Genomic DNA, 16,961 nt, shown 5'->3' with positions numbered 1-16,961 from the left:
TGTTCACAGAACAATAGATACTGGAGCACTGAAAATCTCCGAATAATACACGAAGTTCCGTTACATGATGCAAAAATTGGTGTGTGGTGTGCTGTAAGTGCTAAAAGAATAATAGTGCCTATATATTTTGAAGACACAATAAATTCAGAGAGGTACCGCACACAAATACTCGCGCCGTTTTTTCAGTTGTTATCAGATAATGAGAGACAATATGGGTATTTTCAACAAGGTTCGGCCGCAGCCCATACCGCCGCTGATTCTTTGGACGCTATAAGGGAGGTGTTTGATGACAGAATAATTTCTAGAGGTTTATGGCCTTCACGTTCGCCAGATCTTACCGTATGTGACTATTATTTGTAGGGAACCTTAAAAAATAGAGTCTACCGAAATAACCCTCATAGCATCGACGAACTAAAAGACAATATAAGGGCAGAACTTGGAAGAACTACGGAAGAAGAACTTTTGCGTGTGTATCAAAATTTCATCAAACGATGACAGGAATGTAGGTTGACACCACTTTGAACAACTCTTATAACACAGGTTAGTGCTCGTTTTGCAATATTTATATAAATGTCTGCATATGTCCATAAAAATAAGCGGACATTACAGGCCGCAAATGTCGGCATCTCCGTCAGCGCCGCCCGCCACGCTTCTCCCGATCTCTCGGCTGGAGATCGAAATGGACGCACGGTATATCTCGTTCTGAATGTCATGTGAGAGCCATTTGTAGCCCGAACGCGCCATCCACTACCCTAGTTCATGCACATCGTCTTTTGAAACTCTTTTTAGTAAAAAAAATTTAACAATACTCATAATTACAGTAAGGTTGTTCGCTTTATATCCGTCCATATTTGACGGGTACTCACCTTAAGAGATACTGCACCGCCACCACCGATCATGTTCTATTGGACCCCCAGCATTGTGGACTATCGCCCGGCATCGCAGTTTCCATTGCAGCAAGCTCCGGCGCAGGACAGGCATGGGAATTCTGTCCCACTCCTCCCTGCAAGCTTTCCATACACCATCCAGGGTGCGCGGGCGGCGATGTTGAAGACGTCGTTTCAACAGTCCAAATGCGCAAAAATCCATTGGACTGGCATCTGGGCTTTTCACATGAATGTCTTCAAACGGAATGACATGAATTCCTAATTCCTCTGCCATTTCCTGATAAAAACGTAGTGATGTTCTGGCGGTATGACTCGAAGCCTTGTCCATATGGATCATCACCTGGTTCGCGACCATTCCATACAATTGTGGGATGTCTCTCCGATCGATAGGTGTCATAATGGAGTCTTGGAAGTATCTGGCATTCACCTTCACGTTTTTGTCCACCTTGCGTATCATCAACTTACCCTCATATCTGAATCCCGTCACAACCATAAAGCCACGAGGGAAACTTTCCCTGCACCGATGAACAAAGTTGCTGCGCCCCTTGCCGTCAATGTCACGGTATGTGATCGCCCGAATGTGACCAACTGCAGTGAGATGGACATATGATTCATCCATTGTGACAACTTTCTTCCATTTGGAACCCGCCAGGTACTTTTCATACAGTTTCCTGTAGTTCGTTTTACGTTCGGCAATGTGACGCGGTAGAAGGTGGTGTACACGGGCCTTCCGCACACACTTCAACCTGAGGCGCTTGCGAATTGTTTTGTTCACAGTTGACGGTGCGAGGTGAAATCTGTGGGCCATATCACGTTGAGTCGTTGGATTTTCTTGGCACACCAATCGACGGACCCCCTTCACACTACGGGTGACACTTTGCTTGCAGCCCTTCTCCTGGTGGTTTTCGTGGGTGAATGTTTCGCAAGGAGAGCCTGTTGTGTGTAACGGACCACAATAGCTTTCGCAGTAGTCACCCCGAGTATTAACCCATTCTCCAGACACTGTTTCACAATGCGTGCGTATGAAAACTTAGCATGGAAAAGGGCCATTACGTAACCCTACCCAATACCGGTTAATTTTCGGCACCATTTCATAACATTCACTACCAACACCCACGCACCTACAAGGTCAGACACAACAATGCTCCCGCCAGCAGACCCATAGTTCCAGCATGATACGCCAGGTGGCAGCACCGATTCGAAAATGGTCGGATATAAAGCGAACAACCTCTGTACATACTTAGTATATAGTAATAAGTCATGTGTTTTGCTGTCTCTGGTCATAGCCTCCCCAAAGTTTATGGTTTAGCGGTCTCAACCCCCCAAAGTTGATGGTCTAGAAAATTTTAAATGTGTATTTAAAGTTAAGTTCATGTGGCACAATTCAGAGTATACTTTACAAGAGAAGCAAAATAATACATTAGATCATGTTAAGCAAAATTGTTTGGGGGGCTCCGCACCCACATCATTAATATTGGTGGGCTCGAGCCCCCCAAGCCCCATGGAGTCAGCGCCTATGGATATTTCGTATATTGAGATATTTCTACTCTCAAAAATGTCATTTCAAGGGAGGTTTACAATTACCACTCTGGCTTTTCCCGAGTTTTTCACTCTTTTTATTTGAAATTTTTGATTTTCACAAAATTTCGGAGGGGGCTTTAGCTACATCAGTCCCCCCCCACTCTATGTAGGCTATGTTTGTATTGGTAATTCATATTTGTGTGTGAGTGAGAGTGTGTGTGCGATCTGATCAGATCGTAAATTAGTGTTAGTTTAATTTCAACTGTAGCCAGCACCCGTGGCGGGGTGGTTAGTACATCGCGCTACGACACCAGGGGCCGCGGGTTCGAATCCTGACCTGGGCATGGATGTTTGTGAGTGTCCATTCATCAATTTCATCATATCATCACTCATCCCCATCTTCGCAAATTAGCCAAAAGTGGCACAAAAAGCAAAGTAAAATAAAGCAAATGAATCAATCAGATTTCAACTGTAAATACTGTATTCTTGATTCTTCCATGCGTTCTCAAGAGTTTAAAATTAGCCAATGGAATTTTAACTTTCAGCAACCCCTCACACGACAAGGGAGTGAGTATAAATATGGCCCCTCTGTTAGAGGGCGTCTGGTAAAAATCTTATTTCCATAAGATTGAAACCAGATTTAGTTTAGATACCCGATGGCCCACGTAGGCAGAGTTGCATACTAGTGCATACCTGCATGAAATGGAGGCTTCCCCAAGGGAGAAATCCTGCTTGACTGGATCTATTCTGAGGGGAAGATTACACCTAGGCAAAAAGACCAGACATGGGGCTATAATGTGCTTGGAGACTGCATTAGTGTCTCAGGCGAGGTCTGGGCCTTTCGGTACGGTTGCCGGTTGACTTCGGTCGGGCGCCACTCACCCGCGCGAGCCTTCGTGGACGAGGTTTTTTTTTTTTTTTTTTTTTTTTTTTTTGCGTGCGTGCGTGCGTGTGTGTGTGTGTGTGTGTGTGTGCGTGTGTGTGTGTGTTTGCATAATGGGAAAATTTAGCATAATTTGCCACCCTGCTTCGGTGGGGATGAGGAGAGGTGGAATTTACTTCAATGGACGATAATTTGAGAAATCAAAAATAAAATGATGGTAACATTATAGTATAGGGGTGACGGATTTCTTCATATTTACAGGAGAAAGTACTTACGGAAATCATTTTCTGTAGCGTTGTGGAAGTTCGTGAATGTACTTTTGATCCATTTTAATGCAAATACATGTTGTTTTCTGCGAAAGTCTCTGACCGACCCGCTGTTCCTGCTGCCGCCATTTGTTTTCTGCACGAGAGCACAATGTTCCCCGTAGTTAGTGTTTCAAACTCGCCGTGTTTTCACTAGAACATGACGTGTCGAGTATTTTTTAAACTATGCTTGCCTAACCTAACTTAACCTAACCTAACCTTACGGAAAATTGTTTTTTGGTGCTAACGTGAATGGTTTGTGGGGCTAACGTCAATGGTTTGCGAGGTATTAGCATAATTTCTAATCCGGGCACGAAAGTAGATATTTTCCGATGAACGAGGTTCCAACACTGCATAAATCGACAAAACACTCGCACAACGCGCCCTGAACCAGTACGCTACCGCCCGCCATTTTGGTTAGAAATGTAGGAAATGTTCCGCATTCCAAAATAGTAGGTTAGCAATGTAAAAAAGTGCGAAATATATGATTTATAGGTGTCACCCCCATACTACCTATATAATAGTACCACAATTATAACCATATCTTATTTCCGGTCCAGGGACAACCAGACCCTCTTCACATTTTCTTTATTCTCCCCAGATTACCTGGCGAGGAACATTTCACGAATAGAAATCAGTAGAAAGTTGTGGGTCACAAATGAAACAAATGCTCCGCATTGTAGTCGACGAATCACCTCAAGCTTTCTCTACTTCAATGTTGAACTCATCTCGGAAAGTAGATGCATAACTCAAAATTGCAATCATCCGAAAAATAATTATAATAATAAATTACTCTTATTAATTATCAACAATAGTAACTTATTATTGTAATTACAACATGGATCCTAGCACAATTTATCATCATTTAGCATAATTTCACAGATTAAACAGCGCTTTTTCTTATCGAGAGGTTGACAACACTGGGCGTGAGAGAGCGTGTGAAACAGATTCCGAGGGAGAATGTGTGGAGAGAGATCTTACGGACTTCAGCGGTTTCTTATCAATTTCTGCAGTTCCGCCGTGGAGTCACATTAGAGAAGTGTGCATAATGTAAATTAGACAACGTAAATGGGAGAATCTGAGACCTGTTTATAGCGTAAATAAATGCGTAAAGCCCATTTCTGAGAGTTTCAGCACAACACTGCAACGTTAATTCATTAAGTTCTTCCTGACAATTTATTCTTTGGTTCTGAACGCTCTGGTGAGGAACGGGATGGGAACTCAGGACTAACCAACCGAATTAGTTGTTATTTGGGTTTTTCATACCAGAAGCGACCCGTGTAAGGGTCACAGTCGTTCTTCCCTAGAGTGTACTGGTAACGTCGTCCCCCTGGCGCCGACTCCATGTGGCTTGGTGGGGGCCCCCAATGTTAACGAGCAGAGCCCCCCAAATAATTTTGCTTAAGAGGATCTAATGTATTATTTTGCTTCTCTTGTAAAATTTACTCTGAATTGTGCAACATGAACTTAACTTTAAATACACATTTGAAATGTTCTAGACCATCAACTTTGGGGGCTGAGACCCCTAAACCATCAAATTTGGGAGGGGGGGCTATGAACGGAGACAGCAAAACTCATGACATTACTATATACTAAGTATATAATTACGAGTATTGTTAACATTTTTACTAAAAAGAGTTTCAAAATAACGAGGTGATATGACAATTATACCAGTATGTTGTTTAGTGAATTCTGAACAATTTGAGGTCGTAAACACGACTTTCAGGCAATATTCATATGTACGATATGTAGTGCGTTCATTTCGATCTTCAGCCGAGAGATTGGGAGAAGCGTGGCGGGCGGCGCTGACGGAGATGCCGACATTTGGGGCCTGTAATGCCCGCTTATTTTTATTTAAAAAAAAAGACAGACATTTATAGAAATATTGCAAAACGAGCACTACCCTGTGTTATAAGAGTTGTTCAAAGTGATGTCCACCTACATTCACACATTCCTGGCATCGTTTGATGAAATTTTGATTCACACGCAAAAGTTCTTCTTCCATAATTCTTCCAAGTTCTGCCCTTATATTGTATTTTACTTCGTCGATGCTATGAGGGTTATTTCGGTAGACTCTATTTTTCAAGGTTCCCCACAAATAATAGTCACATACGGTAAGATCTGGCGAACGTGAAGGCCATAAACCTCTAGAAATTATTCTGTCATCAAACACCTCCCTTATAGCGTCCAAAGAATCAGCGGGGGTAAGGGCTGCGGCCGAACCTTGTTGAAAATACCCATATTGTCTCTCATTATCTGATAACAACTGAAAAAACGGCGCGAGTATTTGTGTGCGGTACCTCTCTGAATTTATTGTGTCTTCAAAAAATATAGGCCCTATTATTCTTTTAGCACTTACAGCACACCACACACCAATTTTTGCATCATGTAACGGAACTTCGTGTATTATTCGAAGATTTTCAGCGCTCCAGTATCTATTGTTCTGTGAACAAACATGACCACGCAAGTGAAACCATGCCTCATCCGAAAAAAATATTAACTGTGGATCAACAATACCATCTACAGAGCATTCCCTGACATTCGCTACGAGACTCGGCGGCAAGCGGCCCGGCATCAGAGCTTGTCTTTCCCGATGAACGGGGTCTGCGACAGTCGCTAGAGTCGACTATTAAAATTACAGTTTTCTATTGTGTACTAACCTTCACTACAGAAGGTGTGAAAATGATGTCCCTCTTCTGCAACACATTCTTGGCATCTCCGAAGGAAATTGGCATTTACACGTGCAAGTTCGTCTACTGTAATTCTTCCGATTTCTCGTACAATAGTCTCTTTTAACTCACGGATTGTGTGCGGATTGTCTTTGTATACTTTATTTCCCCATTTTTCTTTCCACTTTTATTCAGAACTGACCCTGTTACTCTAAACCTTTTTACGAGGTTTAATATAGTGGTCCTATGTGGAGCGGGAACACCAGGAAATTTCGTTGCAAAACGTTGTCGCACTTCTCCACAATTCCTCCTTACGAAGTAACACTCGACAAGATAAATCCTTTGTTGTAATGTAAACTTTTGTGGTGCCATATTAAGCCACAATCTTCAACACACGGACACGACGCAACGCAACTTCCGAGGGAGGATTATACTGGCGTCAGTCTGCAACGTCAACAGAAAGGGAAAGAGAGCGAAGGCAGGGAGAGCCAAAAAAAGAGACTGTCGCGGCCCCGTTCACGGGGAAAGACAAGCGCTGATGCCGGGCCGCTTGCCTCCGAGTCTCGTAGCGAATGTCAGGGAATGCTCTGTACAATATTCTGCAAAACCCAATTACAGAAATTATTTACTCTACTTACGTTGTCAGGGGGACGTAATTCTTGCACTATAGAAACTCTGTACGGTTTTAATTTTAGTAGATTAGTGGCTGTATGTGCTGATGATTTTGACACGCCCATCTCCTGTGAAACACGGCGTAGAGGTTTATTTGGAGAACGTTCTAACGCTGCACCAATTTCATCGAGTTTTGCTTCGGTCAGAATCCGTCGTTTTTGCTTAGGTGTTTTAAAATTTAACGATCCAGTTTCTCGTAATTTAAGGACAAGATGTCTAACGGTATCTCTATGTGGAGGTGAAACGCCTGGGAATTTCTGTACAAATTGCCTACACACGTCCCGACACGAGTCTGTTTTCACTTAAGTGTCATACATAAAAATTCTTTGTTCTAACGTGAACCTTGCGGCTGGCATTCCAATCGTCTCACTGACAATACACATACACACTGCAATAACACAAACAAGTAACGGCAAGTAACCAAGAATAACACTCTTGTGCACAGTACGAAATTAACACGCTCTTGGTTTACATCTGCTCGCCACTATATTCACAACTCTGTCTTCATCAAGTCGCGAAGGAACAAAAAACTCGAGCTGTCAGCTTTCGGATTGCAAGGAAGCTCACGAAAACCATTGACATTTAACGGTTTCGTCTGCAGCGTAATCTTGATACAGTGTTGCACATTCGAAACCTCCAAACGATCCCCATCGACACAAAACTATTTCAAGGATATAAACTTAAGCAGGACGTTACTGGTCAAAACTTTGATTAAAATGTTTTATCTGTGGCTCTTAACATTGTTTCTAAAGCTTATTTATTTGTGTATATAAGGGCAGAACTTGGATGAATTACAGAAGAACTTTTGTGTGTTATAACACAGGTTAGTGCTCGTTTTGCAATATTTATATAAATGTCTGCATATGTCCATAAAAATAAGCGGGCATACAGGCAGCAAATGTCGGCATCTCCGTCAGCGCCACCGGCCACGCTTCTCCCGATCTCTCGGCTGAAGATCGAAATGAACGCACATAGTTATCCTCGAAATATCTTCCTCTAGTCCAAAGAATAAGGGGAAAAGAATTCTAAAATCCTTGAGTTTATTTATCACTGGCTTGCAGTAAAGTACATTAAAACACATCCATGCCCTCGCAGAGACTCGAACCCGAGACCTCAGGATCAAAGCGAGTTGAGTTGAGTCGACCATCCAACACGCTCGGCTACCGACCCCGGCATAAAACTGTTAGATTGGCCTCTTAATGTAAATACATACTTTTCAATAAAAATGTTAATTGTTATCTAAAAAACAAATGAGCAGACACAAAAGACATAAATAGATTTTCAAACATTTCTAAATGTTTTTCATGCTACATTTCATTTGCATGAGGAATATAATAGCTGCTTAAAAACTGCTATACGAAGACATAATTTATATTTTTAAAAAAGAGAGGGAGTGAGGCTTTCATTAATTTATTTCAGTGATCAGAGCCCCCCAATAATTTTGACAAGTCGGCGCTGATGCCCTTGTAATAAAGGCGCCCCGGGTCCGATACCACGTGTAGGCACATTGCACAGTGGTTTGGAATTGGATCCAACCTTAAATTTGCGTAACTTTCTTGTGGCATAGCCACTGAACCTGAAGGTGCATCCCCACTATGCCAGCTGGCAAGCCGGCGCCCAAAAGTCGTTCTGCTTTGCTGAACTCCCCATAGACGTCCCCACAGGACTGCGGTGTGGAGACGTGCAGCAGTCTTGTTCGACGGCTTGTTGGCAGCACCCTGTGTATCAAATAGTTGATAAAACTTGCCAGATCAGTATGAAGAGGAGTGGGCATTCACTAAATTTAGAACGTTCCTGAATTAAAAACGTTCAGTAATGAGTTGTTTACAGTACTCATTAATAAGAATTAATTGGGATAAATGGCGGTATGTGCACGGTGGCTTGCCCAAATGGGGGGTTGGTGGGGCTCATACCACCCCTCTGGCCCATTTATCCTAAGAAACTGTCAAATACAGGCAAAGATAGTAAAATGCCAAATAAAGGCTGACTAGCAAAATAATAGGACGTAACCACCTCTTTCAAAACTCATAGGCATATCACTGTGTGTACCCATTACAAGTGATATGACACAAAATGGTTTCTTTGCTATCAAGACTTATTCACAAGTAGTATTCGATTATGATATCTCTACGTAAGAACTACAGTTGGAGCGATTGTGAGAGCTAGGTCCTTTGATTGGTATTGTGAGGCTAGGATGTCTGAATCAAGATAGAGAATCTGTTGTTCTGTTGATGAGGTCATAGAGCCATTTCCCGATGTGTGTTCTTTGAAAATATTTTGTCTGAATAAAACAAATCCTGTTGATATAAAAGTTTTCATGAAACCTGCTGACGTAGTGTAGATTTTACATTTTATCAAGGAAGAACAACATATCCTGAATTTACAAGTTTAGTCAAAAGTATGTACACACAACGGCGAAAGAAACAGTAGGCGAATTGTCCACCACCATTTTCATTCGGTCTGAATTACACAATGTGATGACAATGAATTGAAATAAAGACGTCAATAAGCAGAGAACAATGCCTACTTCGAACCAACATAGTTTCATTCCTTAAAACGACACAGGATGTAGAATAAAAAAGTAGTGAAAATAGCGGTGGACAATTTGCCTACCATTATCTTTGCCGTTGACTGTACTCCATCACATTGAAATGTTTAGTAAAAATAGATCAAATGGAATATTTTTAATGTAATGTAATACTGTTATGAGTGTAGATTATAGTGTATTCTGTTGAGAAAAGTAGGTATATTCAATCAATATGTATGTCTAGTTATAAATAAAAAAATAATGCGATCCTCGTAGTGCCCCAAAAATTATAAGAAGCATTCACCGAACAGAGAACCAGAGCACAGTATACTGTACCGTGGTTTCTGGCGATCGTGGGCATCGATTTTTTTTTCATGTTTTCATCACAAATGGCATCAAAATATATTAAAAAATCGTTATTTAAATAACGCTTCAATTCCATCTGCTCATCACACATCCTCGCCGTCGCGATGTGCCAAAAGTGGCACAAAAGCGACGACAAATACCAAAATTTCAAATTCTGGAAAACTACATCTGCTTAGCATTCCTTGTAGAGCATTCACGAGAATCTCTGTGTATTTTGCTTTCACTGATCTCCAGATATTCGCAATAGTTTCGTGTCTATGCAAGACTTTTTCATCACAGATGTATATAACAGCGAAAAGCAATGCTTTGAAAAAAAAATAACAAACCCAAACTTTTCTTATCTAAATGTGTGAGTTCCGAACTGCAAAAAGCGGAGTTGCCACGCACCTGATTTTTGCTCAGTCGTAAATGGCACGTTCAGCTGTCAACATGCATCCTTCGCTCGCGGTTCAGGGAGAGACACAGAGGATCGGGGACCGTTTCGTCGAATCTCCTTTCGACGAATATTTTGAAGAGAGGGAATTTTCCCTCCGCTGGAAAATTGCAGTTGTAAACAATCAAAAAGCTTATTTAAAAAAAATGTGGTGAGAGATATCTAGAGGAACAGCATGACATTTTCGATAGGCTAAAAGCCTAATATGTCAGAATAAGTATCACAATAAAGGAATTTTGATTTACGTTAACTTTTTATGTAACGTACATTGCAATTTACTAATACTTTCATAGAAACGAAACTATAGAAGTCTCTGTCTTGTGTTTATCAAAGTGAAACAGCGGGCATTGTTCTTGCCACGGGCCACACAGTTCTGCTCTGTAGGCTAGACTGTTTCATAACACCCTACAAGAGATAAGAGAATTTGCTTTATGGCAGTAGTTCTCTTACAAGAGGCGAGCAATCACCATAAAATTATCTTATACGACTTGAAATAAACAAAACACTGGCTTTCTCAAATTTTAGTAAACAATGCTATTAAAGCTGAGGTTTAAGTAACTATAAAGTCATTTACCCACACACATGCAACACCCGGTAAACAATTTTCAGAAGAATCCAATTTTTTGTAGTTTTGGCTAAATTTATCCTTACAGCCCCCTAATTACGGATTTACACCCCTAGGTGGAAACTTCCGTATAAACCTCACATTTCAGCTTCAAAACAACGGACAACGCGTGACAACAAAAATAAAATTAATTCAAAACGTCTCGAACAATCGAAGTTTATATTTACTATTGGTCCATCTCAAAGTAGATATTTGTAATAGTATAGAGTCACTATTTCTATCATAATTCTAATGTGTTTACCATCCAGTTCTTCTTTCACAAGACATTGGAGTAAATGTATATTTTTGCTTATTTTGACATCACCTTGTCATTCAGTGGATAGACTATAGGTGGGTTTCATGTGACGTCAGGATGCGCACAGCACCATGTTTGTGGCCAATTGTATTTGTTGCTTGCAAGGAAATATCCACCACATAGCGTTAGTTACATCTGCACCAGTTTTAAATCTGTGTTAGTATATTTCGCCCTAGGGGTCCCGGGTTCGATACCTGGTGGAGGCACATAGTGGTTCGGATCCCACTTTAAACTGTAGGTCCAGTCCCAATTAGCCTTACTGTGCATAAAGTGGACTTGAAACACCAAATCAATCAATCAAATCAATCAATATATTTCGCCCGCCCGCTTGACTTCCGTATGGTATGCATCCATGAACTGGCCTCAGTCATGGCTGCTCGAAGCCACCCACAATGCAACAGTTTGTGACAGTAGGTGAAACCAGTGGCGCGCGGCCCAGGATTTTTGAAAGTGAGGGGTTATGTATACTATTTTTAGTAGTCAGCCCTAGTTCTGCCATTCTTTACGCTCTTGACGTGCTTTTTTAGGAATACTTGGCCGAAGGGGGGAATCTATCATCAAATAGTGACGTGCCTAAGGGGAGGTTGGTGGGGGTTATAACCCCTCCGTTTTGGTCCAGTAATTAAAAAAAAAAGAACGTCAAAGGCAGGAAAATATGGCAAAATGAGGACTGACTACTTAAAAATATACACATAACCCCCCCCCCTTTCTAAAATCCTGGGCACGCTACTGCTATCAACCCTCCCTTGGGCACGCCACTGGGTGAAACACACATATACGTTGAACGGTGCAAAACGGCCATGTGCTGACGCACGCAAAAATGTCAATTAATTAATGAATTGAAGGGGTCGGGTGTAAAACATGGTAAGTGACATTTTGGTCATTTCTGAGTTCACTAAGGAAAAAGCTAAACTGTAGATAAATTGTTTTCGTTTTGTGTTTACCAATTTCGCAAGGCTTCACCGAGTCCAATGCAAATTGTATTACATGGCAATTTCACTCGAGAATTGAACGATGGCTCATTTTACTTTGTAATCTGTCACTCTACCATGTTTTACACCCGACCCCTTCAATTATTAACATTACGTTCGCCGTAGCTTTCTTAGGCACATAGTGGTTCGGATCTTACTTTAAATTGTAGGTCCAGTCCCGATTAGCCTTACTATGCATAAATTCACAAAGTGGACTGAACTCAATCAATCAAGCTTTCTCACTAACGCACTAACAAGATACTGCGCGCTTTGGAGAAAAATAGCAGGTCTCGCTAATTTCAATGTTCGAGAAATTTCTAGGTTCAGTGTCCTGTCATCAGAGATTCATACATGTAAACTTCAGCTCTCTAATATTATATTGAATTTATTAGGCTTTTATATTTATGTATTACGCTCTTATTCATCATTCATCAACCCTTGACGGCGCACGGGATATATATACTCCTGTCTCCTTTCTAGTTTTTGCTTTGCCCTGACTTCGTTTCTGCTTATGTGACGTCCAAAAATAAATTATGTGGCTAATTATACTTAACATTTGGTTGAATCAATGTTCATAATAATAGCGCAGTTTCTTCGCATGTTTTGCGCAAAACACGGTGCTAATTTCTACTTTGTAAGTTTGCTGGAAGATGGCAGCACAAGCTAGCACTCGATACTTGATACTCGATACTCGATACTCGATACTTGTATATTCCTTGACTCGTATGTTTTGACCAGATGATAACTTTTGGTATAAGAGGAACAAATTATGTCTTGTCAAGTGAATACTTTAGCTCTTTTTGCAGACATAAATAGTGTACGAAATTATTTGTTTCCAGGTTATAGAACGCCAGGTATGTAAATGCATAATGCTACAGGCAGAAGTTTAATAGCTTTTTTAATAACTGCCTTTGTTGTCAGTGTAGGTTAAGTCGCATTTTGTTGCTTTTACACATTAATTAATTTCATGTATTACGAATAAGCATGATAGTAATCGAATAGAGCATTGAATTATAAATACAGCTAACTCTTGTCTGCGAATTAACAATGAAAAAGAAAACTCGAAATTTTCAGGTTATCATAACGTTACTGGACGATTACATGTAGATTACATCAATCACATTGAATCACAACAATAACACTCAATGTTTTGAGATCTGTTCGTGTGTTTTCTTATCATTAACAGGAAAATGCCAAGTCTCACAAAATATGACTAAGAATTAAGAAAAGCACACTTGCTTAAAGTTCGTTAATTCAGTGCCTTCTAAATCATACCACCTGAGCAACCATGTACACAGTATTTCGACAGTTACAAAACACTAAAATATGCCCTAAGTAACATTAAAAATATGCAAAATAAAAATGAACATAAACAAGAATTAGAAAAACAATTCTGCCATTATCCCACAGAACATGAAGAAAAACTGCTTCACATACAATACACATTGTGTAAAGTTACAAATTTTTACTGGAATATTATACGAAAACTACGTCCTTGTTGCATTATTCAAGTAACACTTTTTCTAGATTATAACAGTGAATCTCCTACATTTATCTGATGGAGAAAGAGCTCTTTAACATATGGTCCACTGAGAATGTAAATGTTCTCTGTCCAATTTTTCATTTTTTCAGGAGATCCCTTTAAAGTTTGACATGAAATATTTATTGGACCTTTGTCACCTTGTGCTGAAAGTTTGTGCCATTGCAAAGGCTGATATATTGAAGCCTCTCTAAAAATGAGTAGTTGTTTTGTTTTGATAGAAGAATTGCACGCAACACCAGCTATGATTTGAGACTGCCAGTGTTCTATCTTCCAGATATAACACAGCATTCTGGAAACGAGATGGAGATGAAACAATTTCATTATAAATTTGTCATTTGGTAGCAAAGTAAAATAAATTAATTAATATTTTGGGAATCAATCAACTACTTCCATTCCACTACTATTCCAAATGTTGTCTGTTAACAACAAAAGTAAGAACCGAAGATCACTACCATTGCTAAGCATCTCCCACAAGTGACTGAGGTTAGAATGCAAGTGGTTTATCTCATACTCGGATGACACTTGTAGTTGGTTGAGGAAATTGTCATAAGGTTCATTGGCTGTTGAAGTTTGCACTCTCATGGTTGTTTCCAAATTTTGCACATGGACCAAAAAGACTCTCCATATTGGTTGTATGTAGACATCAAGCGATTCCAGAGATGAAACAATTCCATCCTAAATAGACCACAGCCAAAATATAGCGATTTGTTTACAATTTGGAGATAGAACATTTGCATTCTCAATGGACGGTATGTGTTCTTTAATTTGGCCAGAAAATTAACTAAATAAGTATTCTGGCCACCTTTGAACAAGCTTTGCAAATTTATGAAAAGTTAGAACAAGTTTTATATTTTTTCTAATATCTATTTAAATAAAATTAAAATAGTAGAGGATTTGGTATTGATTGCTGGTAAATGTTCCATAAATTATTCTGTATTGTTATTTTTTTGAATATCCTACTTTCCCACATGGATGATTCATATTTATTGCTCCTTTTTAATGTTTATTTTGCAGACAATGAGTACAATGACTCAGCATGGCTACAAGACGACTGCTACCTTTCATTTTCTCCCACGGGCGAATTATTGGTTGTGGCGCACAAGAACAAGATGGTTGTTCTGGAGCGTAAGTCATATTCCCACGTTGAGCAAAGCTAGTTTTTTTCTGTTAACCATAATTGTATGTAAGTCTTTCCTTTGTCTCCAGCTTCTGATTGCTGGTCATGTTAGTGTTGCTCTGACTGTACAGCAGATGAATTTCTTACATGTATATTTGCACATACTACAGAGGCACAATGAATGCCTACTACATCTGTTTTGCAGAATGATTTTTCCACCATATAGACTTCTACATAAATGTTTTAACTGAATGGGTCGCATAAATGTTGGTTATTTGACGTATTCCTCAGAAAATGGATCTCAATTTCAATGCTTTTTATTAAAAGGCGTACCCACTATGTTATTTTTTTTTGTCTGCATTATGTAAGTGATGAAAATGTAGTGTACATATTATATTTTCAACAAATCATTTTCCCTTTTACTTTTTAGAAAAGTGGAATTCCCAAGAAGAGGGAGATATAAAAACACAGTATTTCATTAGTTGGTCGGATAATCCATGTGAATTGGAAGGGTATGTACAGTGCACACAGTGGATTTGAAAGTTAGATTATAATAAGTTAGGTAATACCATATTTTGCTGCATAATTGTCAGATCCTTTTTTTTCTTTTTCGTCTCTTAATTTGTACATCAGATAACGAAGTCAATGATAACAGCATAGATTTTGTGAGTCCTTACTTCGCAACACTATAGTAAATTTTCTCAAGTTTAATATTTTGACTATAATGCACAAATCATAGCAACTAAACTGCCACGAATAAATTATGTGCATGGATTTGGACTATTCAATTTGAACGCACGTTCACAAGTATTTTATGCATTCTAATCTTTCACCGGAGACAGGTTAAATGATTTTTAAGTACCGGCACAATAAAAACAAAATCTTCACATAATGGTCACACCCTATTGTTTTGCACAAAAAATGTCATAAAATCTGCAATGATTATGCAGTGAAATACGGTAATTATTAATTGTAATTCAGATATGTATCAACATTGGATTTGTTATATTGCTACTTTTATAGTGCAACCACAAGCAAAAAAAGCCTGTGCAGACCCACGAATCCTGTGCACCACACTCCCGCATGGAGGGGAGGGGGAGAGTGGAGCATGCTTCCTTATGGCCCGAGCTGAATGGAGGAAGGGAAGGGTGCACGGAGACTTTTTGCGGAAGGTTGTTTTGTTTGTGGTCTCTCTATAGATCGAGAAATATGGATGATGGGCAGGGCTCGAAAAATCCCGGTCGCCAAGTCGCCATGGTGACTAAAAATTTCAGCCTGGCGACTGTGATCTTTTGCTGTAATATGTACGAAATTTTGATGATTCTAAGTTCTAATTGCAGTACAGCGTTAGTTAGTAAATGATTTTTTTTTTTTTAATCAACGTTGTGAACATTCCAGAGAGTCCATAACAATTTCTTACCCTTTGTCCCCCAACGCCCCATTTCCTGCTTTCTCAAATAATTTAGCTATGTTTTGAATACCGTGATGCTCAGCATCTTATACAGAGTGTTTCACAACCCAAACTTTGGAAATGTATATAATGAAAACCGTAAGACGTATTTACACCGTGTTTTCTGCATTATAAAGCCTCATACATAGGGCTCGAAAAATCCCGGCCGCCAGGTCGCCATGGCGACTGTGATCTTTTGCTGTAATATTGATGTTTTTTAAGTTTGCATGTATGGAATTTTGAAGACTCTTAAGTTCAAATTGCAGTACAGCGTAAGTTAGCAAATTATTCTTTTATAAATGTTGTGTACATTCCATAGAATCATAAACAATTTCTTACTCTTTGTCCCCCAACCCCGCTTTCTCACATGATTTAGCGATGTTTTGAATACGGTGATGCTCAACTTCTTATAGTATGCATAATTGCTAGTAGGTGGTTTCCTGGCACCTGATTTTCAGAGCTGGCGCGTAGCTCTGAAGGATATTTTTCGAGCATTGATGATTGGTTGCGTTAATGAGAACACCCTGGGAGCACCTACTCTTGTCATACTCCAATAGTGAATGTGCATTTCCATGTTGATCCGAGTAATAATAATAATAAAAAAGAGGAACCTACACAAACACATACATGTGTGTGAATTTGTGCTCATGTATGTTAAGGATACAGCAATGAATCGAGCAATTTTGCAACACTGGAT

At 39.8% G+C, this 16,961-nt stretch overlaps 1 protein-coding gene across 2 annotated transcripts in view; it reads left to right on the top strand.

Moving 5' to 3' along the window:
- Positions 1-12,881: 12,881 nt before the first annotated feature.
- The window catches only part of Rab3-GAP (Rab3 GTPase activating protein), a 113,225-nt gene continuing 109,145 nt past the window's right edge, over positions 12,882-16,961 (top strand). For both annotated transcript variants that reach the window (XM_083137601.1, XM_083137600.1), the window contains exons 1-3: positions 12,882-13,008; positions 14,712-14,822; positions 15,245-15,326. In XM_083137601.1, the coding sequence (XP_082993727.1) occupies positions 12,924-13,008; positions 14,712-14,822; positions 15,245-15,326 (278 nt within the window). In that variant the 5' untranslated portion in view covers positions 12,882-12,923. The remainder of the gene's footprint in view (positions 13,009-14,711; positions 14,823-15,244; positions 15,327-16,961) is intronic.

This window comes from Lepisma saccharinum, chromosome 16 (assembly GCF_977018435.1).
Source record: "Lepisma saccharinum chromosome 16, izLepSacc3.1, whole genome shotgun sequence".
NCBI classification, from domain to species: Eukaryota; Metazoa; Arthropoda; class Insecta; order Zygentoma; family Lepismatidae; genus Lepisma; species Lepisma saccharinum.
This window is presented reverse-complemented; position numbering and strand designations above follow the sequence as displayed.